The 22,991-nt window shown below is 40.0% G+C and overlaps 1 protein-coding gene across 1 annotated transcript in view; it reads left to right on the forward strand.

The window, feature by feature from the left end:
* Nucleotides 1-12,223: 12,223 nt before the first annotated feature.
* KCNJ3 (potassium inwardly rectifying channel subfamily J member 3) overlaps nt 12,224-22,991 on the forward strand; it is a 142,839-nt gene continuing 132,071 nt past the window's right edge. The window contains exon 1 of the mRNA XM_008138678.3: nt 12,224-12,925. Coding sequence (XP_008136900.2) covers nt 12,224-12,925 — 702 coding nt within the window. The remainder of the gene's footprint in view (nt 12,926-22,991) is intronic.

Below are 22,991 nucleotides of genomic sequence, written 5' to 3' on the forward strand. Positions count from 1 at the left end.
GCTATCATTCAGAATTGAAGGTCAGATAGAGCTTCAAAGATGAGAAAAAGCTAAAGGAGTTCATCACCACCAAACCAGTATTATATGAAATGCTGAAAGGTATTCTTTAAGAAGAGGAAGAAGAAGAAAAAGGTAAAGATAAAAATTATGAACAACAAATACACATCTATCAACAAGTGAATCTAAAAATCAAGTGAATAAAAAAATCTGATGAACAGATAATCTGGTGAATATAATAGAATCAGGGGTATAGAAAGGGAATGGACTGACAATCCTCGAGGGGAAAGGGGTGTGGGAAGAGACTGGACAAAAATCATACACCTATGGATGAGGACAGTGGGGGGCATTGTAAAGGCATGGGATGGGGTGTGAACTGGGTGGAGGAGAGCTATGGGGGGAAAAAAGAGGAACAACTGTAATAATCTGAACAATAAATATTTAAAAAAAGAAGAAAATTAAATGACACTTATCTTTTAGTCTATCTACTTGATAGCAGAAATTCAGAAATGCATGTTAATTATTAAATGCTTTGCATTAAGTTGTTTAGTCAATATTTATTTTTTGAGGAGAATCACAGAATTATTTACTGTGTTGGGTTGACCACTGGTTGCATATATAATTTAATAGCATCATTTCAATACATCTGATGACTACATTGTCCTTCATCTATGCTATCTCTAACAATTGGTATGCAACCTTTTCCAGCCGTAGAGGCAACCTTGTCATTCATTGGTGTTGTTAAGAAGCATAAATAATCACTGGGTGACATTTTGACACAAGGGTTTATTTAGTGATGTTTGCATTCTGACATTGACAGACTATGTGAGGACATTTCATCAGCAGCAACTCCAGCCAAACAGAATGCAAAAGAGAATTTGCAGTGGACAGATAGCTAACACTGGGCCTTGACCTCCCTCTTCTATCTTTCTTCTCCCTGCCCCTTTCTCTAATGATTACACCCCTATTCTTGATTTGCTATAAAGAACTCACTGAAAGAACTTTCTACATATATAGGACGGGACGGTATTTTATTATTTGGTCATACCACAACACATTTTTATTTCTTTTTTAAAAATCTTTCAGCTTGATGCAAAACCAAAACAATACATACATGTAAATATTAAACAGCAGACATGCTTTTTTAAAAAATATATATTTTATTGATTTTTTTACAGAGAGGAAGGGAGAGGGATAGATAGTTAGAAACATCAATGAGAGAGAAACATTGATCAGCTGCCTCCTGCACACCCCCTACTGGGGATGTGCCCGCAACCAAGGTACATGCCCTTGACCAGAATCGAACCTGGGACCTTTCAGTCCGTAGGCCGGTGCTTTATCCACTGAGCCAAACCAGTTAGAGCAAGACATGCTTTTTATGTTATATGCCTAACAGAGTGCTAACATCCATCCACTCTTTGTAATAGAAAAACTCTCTTGTTTTTTAAAAACCTGTCACTCAGCTAAGCTCTATTTGGAGAATAGACTTTCCAATTAGTAGATAGAGATGAGAGAGGGAAAAGAGTGCTTTAGTGCTTTAGAGAATCATTACAGTTAATTATTATGTTAATACCAAGATGTTTCTAGAGCCACAGTATTATCTATGGGGTCATAATAAATAGGTAGAGGCTCCCCATGTATGAACTGGATACAATTTTTACTCTCAGACCAGTTTTGAACAGTAATTGTTACTGACTCATTGGATCACCTAAGCACCCACTTTGTAAATTGGAACCACACAACAAGAAATTGGAGAGTTTTAGTGCATTCCCACTCCACCCCTAAATAAATCTCCAGGGCCTCTTCCATTATCTCACTGGGATTATGAAGATGGGCTGGACTACTGGGTAATCAGTAAAGTGAGTGACCTCAAAGCAGTTATCTTTCTTGGAGTGGAAATCTAAGTGAAAATTTTTGAGAATGTTCTTTGTATAAAAACTGGGAGAAATTCTAAAAATAAGTGTATGGAAATGATATCTTACTTTCTAATGGTTATTGTCTTTATTACTGTGATTCTTCTTCACCTCTCTCTCTCTCCAAACAAGCATGTAGTATAAAGCAAATGGCCAATCCCAACTTGGCTCTTTGCCAGTGTGGCCACACAGTTTCAACAGTGCCATGTTCTTCCACTGGTTTATTGGTAGTCCTTGTGAGAATCTTAATTTGGGGGCTTTTTCTTTCTTACATATATTATTGATTTCATAGAGGAAGGGATAAGGAGAGAGATAGAAAATTAATGATGAGAAAGAATAATTGATTGGTGGCCTCCTGCAAGCCACCAACTGGGGATGGAGCCCACAATCTGGACATGTGCCCTGACCAGGAATCAAACCGTGACCTCCTGGTCCATAGGTCGATGCTCAACCACTGAGCCACGCGGGCTGGGCACATTCACTTTCATCTCCACGGACAACGGAAAAAAACACATTATTAATAAAAAACTTAAAACATTTATGGGCTTTACAGTTCAGTGGTCCCAGATTTCTCCATTCATGTTCATTATTTATGACTGTGGGTGATAGAACTGGATTGAACTACAGTCAACGCACAACATGTCCTGCTTTTCTCGGGTGCTTTTCCAATGAGGGGAAGATCCTCCTGTGACCTTAAGTTCGTGTACATACCTGTTGGGCTAGTGATTTATAAGAGCACAGGACATCAGGTTTTACTAATCCCAACTGTCTCTCTTTGATGCCCAGGGATGAGGGCTCTGTGGAGTGGGAAAGGAAGATGGATGGTACTTCCTTGTGACAGTTCTGGGAAGCTCCTTTACTGAAAGGCATGAGGTTCCCACAGATCCGAGTTTCTGAATCCTAGCTATGCTGTCAGAATCAATACTTATCCGGGGTGGATTCCTGGGGTGATTCTAATGCGCAGCTAGGAACTGCAAAAAGGGTAATTTGATTTGATTTCAGAAAATTCTATTCATTGTTCTCCTTTCCTTTCTTATCTGGATCACATGCCATGAGATGTTGTTGGAGTTCTATTCTCCATCCCTTTGTCATCCAGGGTCATTTATGCTTTACTGGCTTCTCCTTTCTTCCCCTCCCCAGTTCTATGGTCCAACTGCTCCATTTCTCCTATCTCTCCCTCCCCTTCCTGCACTTTTAAGGTTGCCTCAGCATTGGAAGATGCTAAAATAAATTAAATATATATATATGAATATATTCCTACCCTCTAGCAGACTATAATCAAAGGCAAGATCAACATGGCCATGTTATCCATCCTCTCCAAACAAATAAACAACCAAAAAAAAAAAAAAGATGTATGTGATGGTACCAGGACAAAACTAAAGTTACTAAGCACACATTTATAACCGTTTTTATGGAGTATACTAGTGTTTCTGTATATTTGTAACACAAATTCAGTGAAGACACTAATAAATTCTACTTCCACTCAAGATTCTGCTCTGTCAGCCATGGAGGTGTGCCACTTGATCTCCCTTCAAGAAGAACACGACTTTGGCTAGAAAGAGTGCATTGAGCTGATGGCATTCAGCAACAGCCTCTTGCCCAATCAGATACAGCATTCAGCTAAAGTCATTTTCTTTCAAGAACTACCAATGACAACTCAGCAGGCACCTTAGGACAGAACCATCTCAGCCCAATGTAGTAATATTCTAATGGGCAACTTTTGCTCTAGAGCCTCCCATTGAGGTGTCCAAGAATTACCTTTTACAACAGCATAGATGGACCTGGAGATTATGATGTAAGTGAAATAAGCCAGTCAGAGAAAGACAAATAACATATTATTTCACTCATATGTGGAATCTAATGAACACAATAAACTGATGAACAAAATAGAAACATTGGCATGAATACATGGAACAGACTGACAGCTGTAAGAGGGAAGGGGATGAAGGACTAGACGAAAGAGGGTGAAGGGATTAGCAAAAAAAACCACACAACAACACACACACCTTATATAATAAAAGGCTAATATGCAAATCGACCAAATGGTGGAACGACAGGTCGCTATGATGCACACTAACCACCAGGGGGCAGATGCTCAATGCAGGAGCCGGGCTCATGGCTGGCAAGTGCAGCGGTAGTGGCGGGAGCCTCTTTCGCCTCCGCGGCAGTGCTAAGGACCCCTTGGGGGATGTAAGCCAGCAGGTGGACATCCTCCAAGGGGTCCTGGACTGTGAGAGGGTGCAGGCCAGGCAGAGGGAACCCCCCTCCCCCGCCCCAGTGCACAAATGCTATGCACCAAGCCTCTAGTATATACATAACACACAGACACAGACAACAGTGTAGTGAATGCCAGAGGGAGAGGTGGTGGGAGCTAGGTGGAGGTGGGCAAAGATGGGGGTGGGGGTGGAATGGGGCTGAAAAGAGACTTTGCTTGGGAGGATAGGTGCAAGACGCAGTGTGCAGATGATGTTTTTTTGAGTTGTACACTTGAAACCTGCATGGTTTATCATCATAATAAATTCATTTTTAAAATTTTCACCATAGTCTGTGTGTCCTGCTACTGAATTCTGCTTCCTCTTATCTTTCCTTTTTTTTAGTTGATGTCAAGTCAGCATCACAGACTACAGTTATTTCTGCTTTATTCTGTTCCTTTCCCTATTATCTTTAATGTGCATTGCCCCTAACAAACCTTTTGTCTCCCTAGCTTTGTCTCGGTATCTGCTTCCCAGATAAACTGTACTGACACGACCTGTCAATCTTTTAAAACATTTTTTAAATGACAAAAGTCGCATTATTATATTTCAAGAGTGGAAAATGATTCCAATCTCTTTATATACACTAACACAGAAAATTAGAGTGAAAAATTTACTCTACCACCTCCAAAAATGCTGGCTATTTGCATTTTTCTTCTAGTATTTTAATACATGTTTGTAAAGTTCTAAAAGATAAGTACAAATTATGTCTCCTCTTTTTTAAATTATGCAAAAACATTACCTCTTAGAAAGCTTGTCATTAAAAATCTAGCCCAGCTGGCATGGCTCAGTGGTTGAGCATCGATCTATGAACCAGGAAGTCATGGTTTGATTCCCGGTCAGGCCATATGCTCAGGCTGCAGGTTCCATCCCACACTGTGGGGTGCGCCGGAGGCAGCCAATCAATGATTTTCTCTCATCATTGATGTTTCTCTTTCTCACTCTCCCTCTCTGAAATCAATAAAAAATAATTTTTAAAAACTTATCTTCAGCCCTAACCGGTTTGGCTCAGTGGATAGAGTGTCCACCTACGGACCGAAGGGTCCCAGGTTTGATTCTAGTCAAGGGCATGCATGTACCTTGGTTGTGGGCACATCCCCAGTAGTGGGTGTGCAGGAGGCAGCTGATTGATGTTTCTCTCTCATTGATGTTTCTAACTCTCTATCCCTCTCCCTTCTTCTCTGTAAAAGAAATCAATAAAAAAAAATTAAAAAAAAACACTTATCTTCAGATTTCCAAAATAAAGTTGCTTGGACAGAGGTAACTTAATGCTTAACAAAATGTGATTCCAGTTTGATAGGTTACATTAGCTAGAGGAGTATTTCCTAATGAGACTTGTTCTTCTAAATGTAAATAAAGCAATCTTTTCCTTTAGTGTTCACTACATTGTATTAATTACTATTATTGTTGTTGTTAATATATTTTGTTGTCATTATTTCTGACCTGCACAAACCTGATCTAATGCTAGGCACATGGTTGGTGCACATTAGGTGTCTGCTGTATTGAACTAAACAACACTCTTGTCCATATTTTGACATCTAGTATTTCATTGGTGTGCTCAGGGGAGAAATCCTGAGAAGTATAACTTCCACTGACATGGAAAATGATAGGACATTGTTGTTTTTCCTTGATGCTTTGCCAATAAGCCCTTGGGTCTGATAAAAACCAGCATTTCTTTCTTAATAGGTGTTGAGTTCTGGAAAAGTTTTTAAAGTCTCTATTCTTTCATAAACCAGAGTACTCCCAGGCACAGTGCTGGAGTAAAGAGAGGGTTTAAGTCAGGAAAACGTTGCTAAATAAATGGCCTCCAAGTGACGATGGCATTTTGCTTTTCTGTGAATCCTCAAGCAGAGGCCGGGATTTGGAGCCAAGATTAAGGGCTGGATGAGTCACTGCCAGGGTATGGCAATGGCTCTGTTCTCAAGTCTGTGCAGTGAAATCTCAAGCTGATTTCTCCTTTTCATTTTTCTTATTTTATTTTATTTTTTTTTTAGCAAGAGAGAAAATAAATTCAGTATTCTTTTTTTAGGAGGGCTAAAAAAAAAAAAAAAGAAAAGAAAAGGAAAAAGAAACACCATTCCATTGCCTAAAATTGCATATAGAATTTCAAAAAGTGACCTCTTCCCAGATATAGCAGAACTTATGGTGACAATGGGAATGTGTTACCGTTTGAAGCACACAGCTTCGGATCCCCAGGCCTGCCCATCTCTTCATTGTAGTTCAGAGGATGGTAGGATTAAGAGTAAAGGAGTATTAAATATAATAACATTTTCACCTGAGAGTAATTAATATTTCCGGTCTCACAGACCAGCACATGGCAGGACACAGTGACAATAGTGAGTGACGAGAAGGCGCACTCCAGGTGAACCGAGGTGTTCAAAGCCTGGCTTTCTCCACAGTTGGCCGATTAAGTCATTTTTAGAATTTGGACTTCTCAAGAGCAGAGGTTTTTCTACTTTTACAGTCAATGTACTCTTTTCCTCACACTGTTCAGTTACATAATAGGGTGAGTGCAGGTGCAAAATCATGCCTTTTTAGTATTAAAACACAGAATGGTATGCCTTGTTTTCAAAGTTACGATTTTTTGTAATATTAGTCATTTTAAACACAGAATAAATATGTCGCTTGTTCTTAACTGAGTTTGTTGGTAAATATAGCTTTAATCCTCCCCCCTCCCCTTACTCCCAAGATCTGTATGGTAGTTTGTTTGTAATCTACCACCCTGTCTTTATATGTTAAACACCAAATGCTTGTGCATTCTGTAGTGATATTTTCCAGGTTTTTCTGGCTTTGTGGCTTTGGCTGAAATCGTGTGCCTCTCCTTCCTTTGACCCATTCTGTTTGCAGTATTTCACTTCAGTTCATCAGACATCACCTGATTAGGTGGCCTTCTGTCATCCATTCCCCACACATCCCGCCTGGCTTTGGCACCGTGGGGCTGGCCGGCCTCCAGAACCTCATCATGGCAGCAGCTGTGCTGACAGAAGAAGAGTTTCGTTCATCTTTAAATATTTTCAAGGAGTTGGACTTAATGTCACAGAGAGGTCAAGGCTCAGCCACATTGACCGTGTGACATTATGGCATCCTGAACAAATATTTAATGTTTCAAGAAGTACTGTTTCTTTAAAATGAAGACCTTGAAACAGGACAGCTATGTTTTGGAATGCATGCTCTATCCTCTTTCTAGCTATGCAATGGGAATACTAATTGTAAAGTTCCAAGCACCAACAATATTGCCTGGCACATTAAAGTAAGCTCAATACATTTTAGTCCTCTTTAAATATTTATAAATATTTACCATGTGCAAGGCAAGGTTGGATAACTGGAGTATTGAATGGTATCAAAATATTGAGAGGTAGATGCTCGGGGTGCTCTTCAGGGAAATCTTGGTAAATTCCGAGCTCAAATATAGGCTAGAAAGGAAAAAAAAAAAAAAAAAAAGCCACATTACAAATCTAGGGAAGTAAGAATTCAAAAAGGGAGAGATTTTTGTTAGTGGAAAGATAAAGTAAAGCTTCATGGGGGAGGTGGCACTGGAAAATAAAAGTCAAAGAAATTATTTCCTTCCCCAGTGACAGTGATTCGGATTTCGCAGGCATAGAAAAAGGATACTTAAGTGACAGGGAGGAAGTTGAGGAAATGAAATCACAAACGTGAAGACACTAATAAATTCTACTTCCACTCAAGATTCTGCTCTTGGGGGCATTTTGGGGGAATTGATAATGGTCAAAGTTGGTTGGAGTATTGCCCCCATTAAAGGCAGGGTAGGAGATAATTTTGGAACTATAGATTAGGCATATTTTAAGGACCTGAGATCTCAACCTTCCGAGAAGCATGATGTAGTGGAGGTGGCCCTGATTATGAATCAGAAATCCTAGTCTGTCTTCCAGGCACCTGCTGTCTTCCAGGCACCTGGTAAGGGATGGCAGAGCACTCTGGTTCTGGAGGTACAATGTTCAAATCTGGGTTCAAATCTCAGAGTTTTCACTTATCAACTCTAACACTGAACAAGTTATTTTCTCTTTCTAACCTCAATGTGCTTATTTGTTAAATGAGAGAATTAGATTAAATTATATCTCTTGAGGTATCAAATTACTTGTTTGTTTGTAAATTTGGTTGCTGAAAAATGGCAAAGGTTTCCAACAGAAAAATGTTTTTTTAAAAAGTGGGAATGTTTACTAGCAAACGTTTGGAAAAGAAATAATCAGAGAACTCTTTCATTTTCATTTCCTTACTAAACTTTTGTGGTTCTAAGAAAATAGATCTAGTGATACTGTCTAGGATAGTTTGAAGGAGTAAAAGACTGTAGGCAAGAAAATCATTTCACATTGGGCCTAAACTGAAATTGGGATTTAAAGAAAGATAGTAGCATTTTTAAAGGGAGACGGGAAATCATATCAAAAGAATTTGGCTTCTGATTGAATATACATTCTATACCTAAGAAGCACAGAAAGTATTCCTTTTTTATTTATATGTTCTTTTATATTAAACTAGAGGCCTGGTGCACAAAATTCATGCACGGGGGTGGGGGTGGGGTGTCCCTCAACCTAGCCTGTACCCTCTCCAATCTGGGACACCTCAGGGAATGTCCGACTGCAGGTTTAGGCCCAATCCCTCTCACAATCTGGGACGAGTGGCTCTTAAACACTCCCCTGCCTGCTTGCCTGATTGCCCCTAACCATTCTGCCTGCCTGCCTGATAGCTTCCTAACCGCTCCCCTGCTGGCCTGATTGACACCTAACTGCTCCCCTGCTGACATGATCATCCCCAACTGCCTTCCCCTGTGGGGCTGAGAGGACTAGGGGACTCCAGCTGGATAAGGCGGGGCTGAGGGGACTGGGCGCCGCCATCTTGTGGCTGTGGGTGCCGTCATCTTGTGAGGGTGTGGCAGCCAATTAGCATATTCCCTCTTTATTGGCTGTGGGAACCTCCATCTTGTGAGGGCGTGACAGTCAATTATCATATTCCCTCTTTATTATATAGGATCATATAAGTGACCTGACTTAGTGATGACTTTTAATTTTGTATTACTCAGAGAGAGTTTCAAAGTATGTGGAGTTCCTAGTGATGTGGATTGGTACATGTCATTGATCCAACAGATATTAATTGTGGACCTGGTATATGACAGGCTGTGTTCTAGGTGTTAGGGACATAGTAAACGAGAGAGACAAAGTTCCAGTTCTTATAGAGCTTGCATTCCAGGACTGTGATGTAATGGGAGAGAGACAACAAACAAATGAAGAAAATGTCCTTTAGAAAAAAGTGCTGTGAAGAAAATGAGCCAAATTGATGTGATAGAGTACAGGGCTAGTGGAAGTCTCCCTAGGAAGAAGCATCCAGGTTGAATGAAAGAAGGAGCCAGTGACATGGAACAGTAGGGCAAGAGCATTCCAGAAAGAGGGAACAGATAGCACAAAGGTATAAGGATGGGGATAATGCTTTGGTGGGTTTCAGGAAATGAAAGAAGCCAGCCTGTTAAGGGCATAGTGAGTCAGAGGGAGAGCAGTCAGAAATAAGAAAACAATACACATATTAGTTCACTGGATGGGGTCAACTCCAAAAACTCATTCCTGATCTCCTCTTGGCTTTGTTGCATTTTTATAGCCCAGTAGATAACATCCCTGGCAGCAAAGGTAGTTAATAGAACCACATTCATTCTCTTTTCCCATGCAAATTTTGGAAATATGTTGAAACTCCCAATTTTTCAGAGAAGGAAATTGGGGCCCAAATATACTTAGCTACTTGTCCAAGGTCACACAGATGGTGAATGGCAGGGCCAGGACCCAAATCAGGTCTTATGATTCCAGGTCCGGAGCAGTTTCCACTTCCCGCAGTGTCACTTTCCCTTCTTATGTAATCCTAAAGAATAAGAGAATTACTGGCCTCTTATCAGACGGCCTGCAGGAGAAGAGCCTGTAACTCCGGGTTGCTGTTTTAACTAAATGACAGTGAAGAGCCCTTGGTTTATGGCTGAGAAGGTGACACATGCTTGCCTGCAGGAAGGTTTAAGGGTAGAGAAGTAGGGGGGAGTGCCTATAGGCAGAGAATTGGTAGAGTGATTGTGTACCTATTTTCCTATAGCAGCCTTCTGCTTTAACGATCTCAGGATTTGATGATTTTTTTCTAACAAAACCGATTTTATACATCTGTACCGAAAGGCCTGGATGTAATGAATATGTCACAAGATACCATGGCATTCTTAAAACAAACATGAAAGGTGGAAAGTAAGCTGGTGTTTACACATGGGCACTATATTAGCTATTTCTGCACTTTGACCCTCCATTAAGTTAACTGCCAAGCCTGGGCCGTTCCAATCCAGCCTTCTTCCCTCAATTACAGCCCCACGTTAACGCTGGGCATCCTGAACCTTTTTAAGAGAGCCATTTTCAGGAAAGATGATGAGCTTCCCTATAAGTGTCTCTTCTCCTTTCCGTCCGCATCCCAAAGCCCTCTTGGCTACTTGCAACTTTGAGTTCTAGACACGCTTATCTCGGAGCCAGTTGGGATCTCTGTGAGGCAGTCCCCCATCCAGGCACCCGTTTCGATGAGAGCCCTAGTTACAGAGACAGATTGTACTCCTTTGCTTTCAGAGACCAGCATCTGCTGCTGGCTGGGGGCTTGCTTGCCTGATGCGGAGCGGAGAAGAAGGAGTGTTGCCTGGCGTTGGGGAGCCAATGGAGAAACGCTTCTCATTGGAGAGGCTCGGTTTTTCTCGAGCTGCCAGACACTGCAGGCTCAACTGAGGCGCGGAGGTGCAATTCGGGCTGGTGGAGCCGCGGGGGAAGCGGGGACAGGCGGGGCTAGCGCGGCTCTGCAGCTGATCACACGCACCCGCACCCGCACCGCCGCCGCTCTCCTGCCAGCGCCCGGCGTCTTCCACCCGAGCCCCCGAGGCGCGGGCCGGGCGTAGGAAGACCTAGGAAGACAGAGGGGAAGGAGAGCACCGTGCAACCGAGGAAAAGCTGGAGTGCCGCTCGCCTCTAACCTGAAAGTGACCGGCAGCTCGAGGCTCGACCCCTTACCACGGTGCCACTGCCGCCTGCAGGGAAAGCGCGGCGTCCGGGAACCCCCGAGTCCCGCGCCCCAATCAGTCTGTGCCCGAGGCTCCAGGATCCTTCTGGTGGGGGCAGCGCGCTGCCCTCTGGAAGTTACGGCGCTCGGGGTGGGTGGGTACTGAACTGGTGCCCCCCGAGGTACAGAAGGAAAAGTGGGGGCGAGGAAAGCAGCCCTGAGCGCACAGCGAGGCCGGGCTGCCGCGGCCGCCGCGCCGTCCCCGCGGGGTGAGTGCTCCGGTTTCTGGCCCCGCCGCGTCCCCGCTGCGCGCGGGGGCGGAGGGGGACCTGCAGGGTCCGCCCGAGGGCCTGGTGGCGCCCACGGGAACTCGGCAGCCAGCAGACACCTCTCCGGAGTGTGGAGCGGGGGACTCTGAGCCCGGAGGCGTGGGTAAGGGGTGTTGCAACACTACTTGGCAGACATGCCTTTGGGCGGGATTTTGGCCAAAAGATAGGAGGGGGGAGCGCCGGGGGCAGGCGGGAGCCGTCCCGGGGAGGGGCGGGCGATCCGGGAGCGGCGGGGTAAGGGGAGGGTCTGGTCCCAGCAGGTAACGCAGCTGGGGCAGCCTGGCGAGTTGGCAGGTGGAGTGGAACTCGCTTGTCAACTATTAATTTAAGGAGTCAGCTGGGGAGGGCAGTCAGGAGGGCTGGGGAAGGCGAGAAGGGGCGGCCGGGATGCCGGTGGTGGGGGGAGAGAAGAGACGCCTCGGGAAGCTCGGAGGCGAAATTGCGCTTGTGGTCCTCGCCGCCCTCCTGCCTTGAGTGCGGGAGGACACTTTTTAAAGACTCAGCTTGGTAGGAAAGCCTCCGTCCCGGGGGGAGGAGAGGGGGCTGCAGCGACCGCCGCTGCCGGCCGGTGCGCCCCCCCAAGCCAGGTGCGCTCTCTCTTGTCCGCCCCCCTCCGCTCCCCACTCTCTCCCCCGCCCCCACCGCCTTATTGGTGCTGGTTTGCAGCGCTCGGCTCCTGCGCCTTCCCTTCGCGTTTGAATCTGGCTCGCCCCTCCGTATTATGTCTGCACTCCGAAGGAAATTTGGGGACGATTACCAGGTAGTGACCACCTCGTCCAGCGGTTCGGGCTTGCAGCCCCAGGGGCCGGGCCAGGGCCCGCAGCAGCAGCTGGTGCCCAAGAAGAAGCGGCAGCGATTCGTGGACAAGAACGGCCGGTGCAATGTACAGCACGGCAACCTGGGCAGCGAGACGAGCCGCTACCTCTCGGACCTCTTCACCACCCTGGTGGACCTCAAGTGGCGCTGGAACCTCTTCATCTTCATCCTCACCTACACCGTGGCCTGGCTCTTCATGGCGTCCATGTGGTGGGTGATCGCCTACACGCGGGGCGACCTAAACAAAGCTCACGTCGGCAACTACACGCCCTGCGTGGCCAATGTCTACAACTTCCCCTCCGCCTTCCTCTTCTTCATCGAGACCGAGGCCACCATCGGCTATGGCTACCGCTACATCACCGACAAGTGCCCCGAGGGCATCATCCTCTTCCTCTTCCAGTCCATCCTCGGCTCCATCGTGGACGCTTTCCTCATCGGCTGCATGTTCATCAAGATGTCCCAGCCCAAGAAGCGCGCGGAGACCCTCATGTTCAGCGAGCACGCGGTGATTTCCATGAGGGACGGCAAACTCACGCTCATGTTCCGGGTGGGCAACCTGCGCAACAGCCACATGGTCTCCGCGCAGATCCGCTGCAAGCTGCTCAAGGTAAGTGCGACCCGCCCCCTGCCCCACCGGGCCCCCGCCCGCCCTCCAAGCTGAGAACCACCCCGTCCCCTTAGTCTCACCTTCCGCCGCAGGTGAACGTCCCCTGGGGAGGGCGGGGTTGGGGCTGGGGCCCGGAAAGCACAGTGGACACAGTACTGTCCTTGCTCCCCTCACTCGCCTGCTCTTCCTGAGCATCGTTTGGTTGTGCTGGTATCACTTTCTGCACCAGTGACACTGAAGGAGTGGTGCGGTTTCCTGGAGCCCGGAGGTAAATGAGTGTGCCCTGTTTTCTGCCTTACCCTTGCTGCTTTGCTCTTTAGAGCTCTTCTGATTTGTTGTCAATACTTTGCTTCATTAAATTTCGGGTACTAAAACCGAGCAGCTTTTATTTTGAAGAAATAGCTGCTGAACTTACCCCAACTTTTACTTAGAGCTCTTCTTCCTTTCATTATTTCTCCCCCCCCCCCCCTTTAATAATATCAGCATATCAGCAGGTGGATTATTCCTCTAGACCCAATAACATTAACTCGGTCTAGGGCCATCTTTTGAGTGAACACAGAGGCCGACCCCCTCCTCCGCCCTCCCCCCCAAAAAAAACAAACAAACAAAAAAAAACAAACAAACCCACAACAGTTAATAAAGTGGAAGAAACAACACCTGGTTCTTTAAAATTTTACTTTTACTAAATATTTTCCTAGAGAAGTATTCTGTGAAAGCTTGAGTGCTTTTTCCTGTAGAGCCTCTTGTTAATTTTATTCTCAATTGCCTAGTTCCATGAAGCCTTTGTCAATTACCGATTTCACTTAAAGCTTTTCAGCATCCATTAAAGAAGATTGCCTCCTACCATGAGCAGTGTAAATGCTAAAACAAATTGCACATAAGAGTGGTTGCTAAAGCAAAGTTCATCTAGTCGTTAGAGGGCACTACTACAAACAAGAAGAGAAGCCCACCCTAATGACTCACCCAATTAGAGTCTGGGAACTAGGATGTAAGCCCAGTTCTCTCTGTGTTATTTACAATTCATCTTTTTGATGGATTTGGGTAGTTTTCAAGTATTCACAACTTTAAAAGGGTGTCCTTAAACAGAATCATAAAAATTTATCTGAGCTTGCATAAAGAATCATAGCCAGTTTCCAAATTTAGCATTGACAAAATGAAAATCGGATACATTTATAAATTGAGACTTGGCTTTGAAATTTCAATTTGCACTCTACAAATACATATTGTTTTACATAATCTCAACTTACGTTGTGGTTAAAAGTGATCCAACTTGCTTTGAAAAGTTTGGACCTTGTGTCATTTTCATGATTCACGTATAAGATCTTACCCTAATGACTTGACCATGTTGCTCAGTAAATTGTTAGATTAAAGCAGTTTAGTTGTTCTGTCATTCCACATCAGACACGTATTTACTATGCTTACAGACAGTGTAGAAATTAAAGTTTGTAGGGCATGGTGGAAAACTTTCAACCTGGTTCTGATGTACATGTTCATTAAGATAACTGCAATAAATAATTTGAATAGATCATATGCTGTATAATTAACTTCAATGAGCTACATACAGCTTTTTTATTTAACTTAGCATGTTGTGTTACTGACCACTGTTTGAACTAAGTGAGTAGTTTGGGTCAAGCTAAGCAGTTGTGTTGTAGATTTGTTTATTGCATTAATATTTGTAGTATGTGCCTGTTCTGTTAATAGAACAAGATGTATAATTTATCTGTGTTAGACCTACTTTGTTAATACAGTGCAGTCTCTCACGGAACCCATGTCTATGTGTTGCTTTGAAATTCTTATTGAAGAGTAGATTACCATATTGATTGCTCTATTGGAAATTTAAAATTAGACTTTTAAGGTAATTTTACATACTGTTCTCTAGTTTTCCAAACATGGAAAGCCATTTATTAAAGCAAATATCCTTTCAAGGCAACATATTTTAGATGCTTTTAGACTTTATCAAGTTTTATTTTAACAAAGCCAGAAATAATTAGAATTAATTTACATATCAATTTTTTTTTAACAAAGGTACAATGGATCTGAATTATTCAGTGTCTACAGTGGTTCAGAACATTGATAATGATTTCTATGCATAAGACCATGTACCACATGTACCTTAAGGAATGTCCTGATTAAAAAAAATAATAAAAGATTGATAATGTTGGCAAATTTGGACCAAGGTGCTATATCAACACAAGGTGATAAAAACAACACCCAATTAAAACAATATGTATGATCTTCCTATAAAATATTTTGCTTTTGATTTCTTAGGACGATATCATTGCTAGAAGTTAAAATGATTGGCATGTGGCATCAATTTGTGTTGAAACAAAATATGGGGAAATTCTGTCTTGCTTTTTTGTGAAGCAAGAAAGTTCATTGGTGGCAGCTCATCATCCAGTCAGTTGTAGTTTGAAGTTGGTTTTTCTTGTAGCCATGGTAATTAAAATGAATTCTCATAGTTTGCATCATTTCCTTAGACTTCACTAAAAAGGAGTCATGTTTTATTAGGGAACTGATAACATTCAGCAAAATTAGGTGGGAGATTTGCTTTTAATATGTTTCCCTTATTTTTTTTTAAGGGACTGATATGAAGTGACCTAAAATAGCCAACTATATTTTTAAAGAGAATCTATACTAAATCATATAGTAATACTATTTTGATATTAGTCTTATACAGTCTTCTTATAAAAATCACTACACATATTCAGTTTCCTCCTTTAATCCCTGTTTGACATTTTAAATATTAGATTTATGTATCTTTAATACAGAGAAATATACAGAATTTTAAGGAACCAAAAACCATTATATTTAATGGTAGTAATTATAGTCTATATATGTTATTCCTATTACCTAATTTAATTTCACTTATACAGAGTTGGGCAAAAGTAGGTTTATGGCCTGACCAGCGTGGCTCAGTGTTTGAGCGTTGACCTATGAACCAGGAGGTCAGGGTTCAATTCCAGGTCAGGACACCTGCCCTGGTTTCAGGCTGAGTCCCCAGTGGAGGGCATGCAGGAGGCAGCCCATCAGTGATTCTCTCTCATCATTGATGTTTCTATCTCTCTCTCCCTCTCCCTTACTTTTTGTAATAAAAAAAAAATGTAGGTTTACAATTGTGAGTATGCAAACCAGTTTATTCTTGCATTATTAATTAATTATTGTATTATTTTCCATACAAATCACTGTAAACTTACTTTTGCCCATCCTGTATTTTCCTATTGAAGTTTTTCTCTTTTTGCTGAATATAATCAATCGTATTTTATAGTATTAATAAAAACTTACTTTTTAATAACTATAAGGCACTTTCTATTCTTTGGAAGATTGTAAGAACAAGGATATGACTTTTTAATCCTTACTAGTATGAAAGTTTCCATGCATATTTCCTTTGAATTCTCTGTTTTGATGGAAGTCTTTTTATAACTTCTCTGCCCTGCTTTTAATTGTTATTCACTTACATGAAAGCAAATTTTACTTCAACACTATTTCTGTCTTCCAAGCTTGTGAATACTGAAATTAATTTCTATATTTAAATATAAATTTTCCAATTTTATGCCTGGAGCTGTTGGTCCTTTTTCTACGCAGAAAACAAAAAAGGAAGCAGATTAAATTAAAAACATTAATATACTATGAAGTTATTTTTATGTTAATATTTATAAGTTTATCAGCTCTTTAAAGATGAATATTCCTCTTTTCCTATTTTTGTCTTCATGCTGATTTTTATTAGATTTTTCTATTTATTTTAGTTTTTCTTTTGACCTAAAATATAGTGACTAATGAATAGCAATGTCATGTTAATACATCATCTAGTTGAAAGTTTTAATAAAAATGTCTGGATTAGGGATTGAGATTGATGCCTGAAATGTTGGACCCTGTAATTTACTATTAGGTATAAAGAATTGGGACATTTCACATACTTCTTTCTACAAATATAATACTAAAGGTTGACTGCCCCAGATTTACATCTTATTAAGGGGAAGATTTTAATTGTTTTTTTGTTATATTATTCAGGAATTTACAAACTTATTCAAAAGCTGTCATATGTATATATGACATATAGGCACTCAGTTAATCCTTATTCACATAAAGTAAACCTAAAATAAACTATTATTGGATCCATATTTTGAAATAAAGCGATAAGGAAAACATTTTTTTATGGAAGTGTATTTCTTGACATTTTAATTCATTGCAGGTAGTCATTGTCTTTCTTTCCTGGGAGGTCAGCTGTGCAACCCTTAATTTTCACTTATTGAAAAAGTAATGGTGTACAATCTTCTTCTAATGTGTCACATGCATTATTTTTGTATCACTTTTTAAATTCTTTATTTATATGGATACTCAAAATTGGGTGTTATCTGGCTTACTCATCTAAATGTGAACAAGTGAAGATGCAATAAAAAACAAAATTGTTGGACTCTTTCACTGATTGAGCTAGGCCAGTTTGCACTTTAGTTTTTATCTGCTTTCAAAAAAAAATTAAACCCACAAATGATTATTAAAAAAAAACAGGTTTTCTGAACATCATACAAGCTGTTAATAAAAATATTCAAGGAGTCTAGAACTGAATACCCCAGAATTCTTAGAGCTAGATCCTATAATTTGGGTGAATTTTTTACATGGATTAATTATGACTTAGAAAAAAAAAAAAAAGAACACAATTCCTATTTAGTCTAGCTTTGTTTTCTCTGACACAAGTACAATAATTTTAAAATATATAATTGTCATTATTTTTAAAAATAGTAGTAATATGTTGTTTTGTTTGCTTTTGTTCTTTACTTTTAATTTAGTACTGAAAAGTACAGGCTGGCTTGTACTCAGGAGAATACAGTGTGAATAAATAAGGGAAATAAAGATCCAAATATAAACAGCAGCAGGTAAGGAGAAATGATAAAGGGAAACAGGAAAAAGCATTTAATGCATTTGAGGGTGCTTGTAAGTAGGAGGGTGCTTGTGCATGGAAGGATACAAATTCTGTCCACAGTTATTATAAATTCCATAAAAGGCCCCTAAATAATTATAAAGCTGTTCTTTCATTTGAATGGCATAAAAGTCTCACATGATTGATTACAACACAAATTCCATTCTATTCCATGAGGTACTTTCTTTTTATAAAGTGAACATATTTTGATGGGATAAGTAGCTTAGTATTTAAAAAAAAAATCTTTATTTTAGAATTGATGTTGGCCAAAGGTTTTTCCACTTGATATTGATAGAATTTCAAGCTTACAGTCAAAAGAAATGCACAAGTTAATTGTAGATGGTCTAAATAAAATGATACATCCACACACTTCTCTACCTGACCTTAATTTTGGTCTGAGTCCCAAAACCATTGCCAAAACTGCTTTCAGTCACAAGGCATTTTTTTTATTCCTTATCGTGGTGCTGGCATTTGGGCTCATTTCCTAATTTTAGCTTCCAGAGAGTACTCTGACCTCATTCCATGTGTTTTCTTCCTGACTTCAGCATATATTCAACACACACACACACACACACACACACACACACACACACACACACACACACTTACGAGAAGTGAAATTACTGATAAAATCCTGGGGAGGTGATTAGCAAGACTGGTTTACCCTCTCCAGCTGGGCCTGATTTCCCTTCTTTCTTTCCCTTTCCCTGCAACTGGCCTTCAGTGCCCTTTTGCAGTAGGGACTTGTGGGAGGTGATGGGTGTGGATCAAACCTTAGAGCAGGATAGAGGTACATTTCATGAGTCAGATGATAGTGACTAAATGTTTCATTCAGAATTTCCCAAGCCTCCCTTGGAGCCAGGACAGACCACAGTGGTTATAATTAGAACAGAGTAATGGGTTAGAGAAATGGAAGAAAGGCAGCAAAGAGATTGATTGTGTTGGTGAAGTGTGTTCTTGCTGAATGAATGTGACAACTGGTCACAAATCTCCCAGAAGGAGGATGGCCAAATGTAGGTCTGCTATGCCAAGACAGTGCTAAATGTGTATTCCAGTTGTGTGTGTGTGTGTGTGTGTGTGTGTGTGTGTGTGTGTGTGTGTTTGAACAAGTGCTCAAAAGTTTTTTTATTTGTAATATAAAAGCCATTTATCAGTAAAGTATGTGATTGGGGACTATCATGATAGTCCCTTCTAGTGATCTCTGACTTGAATCATTTTCCACCTGTAGTCAGAATTGTAATTAATTATTGTGTAGGCCTTTTTGGACTCTCAGTTTAAAGTCATTTGACATTATCTGCTTCTTTGAAATTAGTACAAGTGACTACAAAATGAGCAACAAGCCTTAAATTCTATACATATATTTATTTGCACATAATTTAAAATGTGTATAATAGGAATACTACTTTTAAATAATAATATTTTTCTTATTATTTGTGAAAATAACTTAGAAATGATTTTCACAACCTAAATTGTAAAAACAATCATTAAAAAAAAAATCCATGATCTCCTAATTATAATTTTTGGGCAGTAAATTTAAACAAACTTTAAGCTATAGATTTCTTTGATTTTTATCTTAACTCCCAGCATTTGTTATAGTTCAGTCAACCAGAAAACCTTTCAAATGGAGGAAAGTTTTTATTTCCTTCCCAAAATTCTATACAATTGAAAATAAAAGTGTATTAAAGCTAACTCTGGTCCTATTGTTTTCAAATTATGTTCTGAATTTTTAAGAATTTTCAAATTCCAAAGAATTTCTTTTCACTTTTTTCTCACTTTCTTGTTTACTCAATAGTTTTATAGTTCTGAGTGATTATTTCATCAATTGACGTCAATTTTAGTTATCCACTCTTTAGAAATTTAAATTATTTACTACATCAAACCTAACCTTTAGCAGTTGTTTTGAATTATTGTTGATCTCCATCATATCTATTTACACATTTTTATCTAGAAAATGGTCATGGTTCTGTGTTCCCTTGAAATTAGGTTTAAAGAAGGGGATAATGGAGATAATTGAACCATTAACGAATTGCTCTATAAATGAAAGATTTCTTCTTATATATAGTAAGAGATAACATAATAAAGGTTAAATTGGTTTTTATCTAAAATTTCTTACACCTATTGTCAAAATTTCTGGGCCAATTGATAGTTAAATAAGAGAATTAGAAACTGATGGAATATCAATGCTGCTGATTTATTACATAGTCCAGGTAGAGATCATGCTTTAATTTTATAAAGGATATGCATAACTCCTTCCCCTTCCTCTTCTCCTTCCCCTCCCCCTCCACTCCCCCTCCCCTTCTCCCTCCACTCCTCCTCCCCTTCCCCTTCTCCCTCCACTCCTCCTCCCCTTCCCCTTCTCCCTCCACTCCTCCTCCCCTTCTCCCTCCACTCCTCCTCCCCTTCCCCTTCTCCCTCCACTCCCCCTCCCCTGCCCCTTCCCCTTCCTTTCCCCTTCTTTTCCCCTTTTCCTTCCCATTCCCTCTCCCCTTCCCCTTTTCCCCTCCCCTTTTCTTTTCTTTTCATGTACATGTGTATATTACAGTTGCTTGAACAAAAGATTTCTCACTCTGCTTGTACAAGTCAAGAGACTTAAAAATATGCATTTCCCCCCTTTGCCCCAGAAAATGTCTGGAATTGCATCAGAATTAGAAAAACCTAGATTAGAATTTTTTGTAAGCCTATAGTAGAAGTATATGCTTCTGAAAATGTATTCTGTAGGCGTATGTAGGTTTCTAGAACATCATAAGTGTTTGAGCATAAACTTGTTCTAACCAGTAGCTCAGATTTTAAACAAGTCCACGACTCCAAGCACCTTCCACACTAAAACCACATCCTCCACTCTTACAAATAAAATAGCATTCTATTTAATTCACAGTGATTAGTAGGTTTCCCAGTCTATAATAAGTGGAGAAAGCAAACAAAAACCAGGGAGGTAAGAATATATAAAGTTGAAACATTTGATTGTCTAACATAAAGAAGACCTGAAGATAAAACTGGGGATATAGAGTCTCTGAGTCATTTAAAAGAAGGGTAAATTAGATAGTACCTCCTGGCAAATACTTTTCCATTAATACCTAGGGAATTTCACTTACTTGGAAAATATATAAGCATGGAAAACATCTTTCAAAGAAATGTAGTGTTATTACTTTATCCTCAGTGTCACATAAGAGGTACAGTGTCAACGTTTTCCTACCGAGACTTGGATAGGACATAAAGCATTGGTGGTGGTGGGAGGGGAGGAGGCATAGGTATAATTTTGAGTATATAGGACAGATTTCTTTTAAACAAGAAGGTATATGGAGTTTGAATAGAGCATTTCCATGCAGACTTAAGTCTAAATTACCTACATGTGAATAAATGCTTTGCTAAAAACAAAATATTTCTTACTCTAAGTTGGCATTCTGATAGACTGCCTATTTCTAGGCCATTTCTTTTCATGGGTTGTTGGATGATCAGTGAATTTTAAAGTTAATTACTCACTCAAAAGCTTTTAGAATGAGGCAAAGGCATAAATAGCAAATATATAAAAAAAAAGGAAGATTAAATTTAATTTTGAGGTACGTATGTAATCATTAGAAAAAATGTATCTCCTTTGGGGAAAATGATTTTTAAACAAACGGTAAATTGAGTTTTTAAAGAATTATCTTTGTGAACACTTACATTTAGTACTGAAAATTCAAAGCTTAGAATAGTTAATAAAATGACCCAATATCTGTTTATTAATTATAAACACCAGAGTACCACCTTGTGTTTATATAGCACCTGTTTCTTAGTAGATGAGAGAACAGTAACACAGGGTTTTTGTTTTGATTTTGGCTTTTGCTGTGTTATACTAATCAGTACTTATACAACGGTGTAGTTGAAAAGATGCTGGTCTCATCCATATTTTACTGGGTTGAAGACAGGTTCAGAAACATAGGTGACTTCTACTGGCCTAGAAATACCCAGTTTTCTCTAACATTGGTTGGTAGAGCTGCTGTTTTTATTTTTGCACTATCAGGTTTTTTCATGGATTTTTCTTTCTTATCAGTAATCTCTTCCATGTATTTGTTTTTTAATAAACCACTCACAAGGTAGAGAAGATAAATAGTCTCAATATTTTCATTGGATTTCTTTCTACACAAATAAAAGTCCTGAGTATCATTAGTTAGAAAGTAGTCTCTGAAATTCTGCTGTTGAAACTCCTTGTAGCGATTGCTGCCTTACAATTGTCCACCAATTTGAAACTCTTGGTTCTGTTTTGCAATGGAGTACATCTTCCTAAAGCACATTTCTCAGTGTTTTCACACTCATCTATTCTACATAAAAAGCCAATGTATTTCTTGGAATTAATTTTGAAAGTAAGGATTTCGTCTTCAAACTACCATTGGACAGACCTGTTACAGATTCTGTGATTGTTTTGTTCATTGAATTAGCTTTGCAAAGAACCTGTTAAATGTTTCCAAGCCCCATTTCACAAACAGCAAGCATCATTATACAAATTAAACTTTAATATTTGTTTATATATGATTCTTATAAGTAACAGACATGGCAAATAAAGTAAAACTGAATAGAAAATAAAAATAGCTTTACTTTCATGGTTTATTAATTTTAAATAGTTGCATATTTAAGTTTCAGTTAAGTTTACAGTGATTTATGCTGATAGTGAATGCTGCTGCCTCATGAAAGTTTTAGTAAACCCTAAGTTTATCCAATATAGATTATTAAATGGCATTTTGATCTTAAAAATTTGTCTTTAGCCCAATTTTGTACACTGCTTTAAAATTCATAAAATAAATAGAGAAGTGAACAACTTTAATGCAAGTTATTATTAGGAGTTTGAAAGCCACTAAATAATAGCATCTGCCTTTTATTTTCACTGTAAGCTGTTGTGTGTGTACATAACATAATTTAATATGGTAACATCTTCACCCTTCTATTTTATATCTATTTGTTGCTTTTCAAAAGTCCTGGAAAATACATTCTTAAGTTTTGCTTTGTAATAATGAAATAAAGCTCACTTTAAATTATGATCAACCTTCTTCAGCTTTAACAAACTCCATAAGAATTGCCTGCTTACTTGCTTTCTGAGAAAATATCTGGCATGCAGTGGGTTCCCATGCCGCAATTTATGTCAAGAAGCAGCACATGTACTTTCAGTTGCACAGTTTG

This window comes from Eptesicus fuscus, chromosome 11 (genome assembly GCF_027574615.1).
Source record: "Eptesicus fuscus isolate TK198812 chromosome 11, DD_ASM_mEF_20220401, whole genome shotgun sequence".
Lineage (NCBI taxonomy): Eukaryota > Metazoa > Chordata > Mammalia > Chiroptera > Vespertilionidae > Eptesicus > Eptesicus fuscus.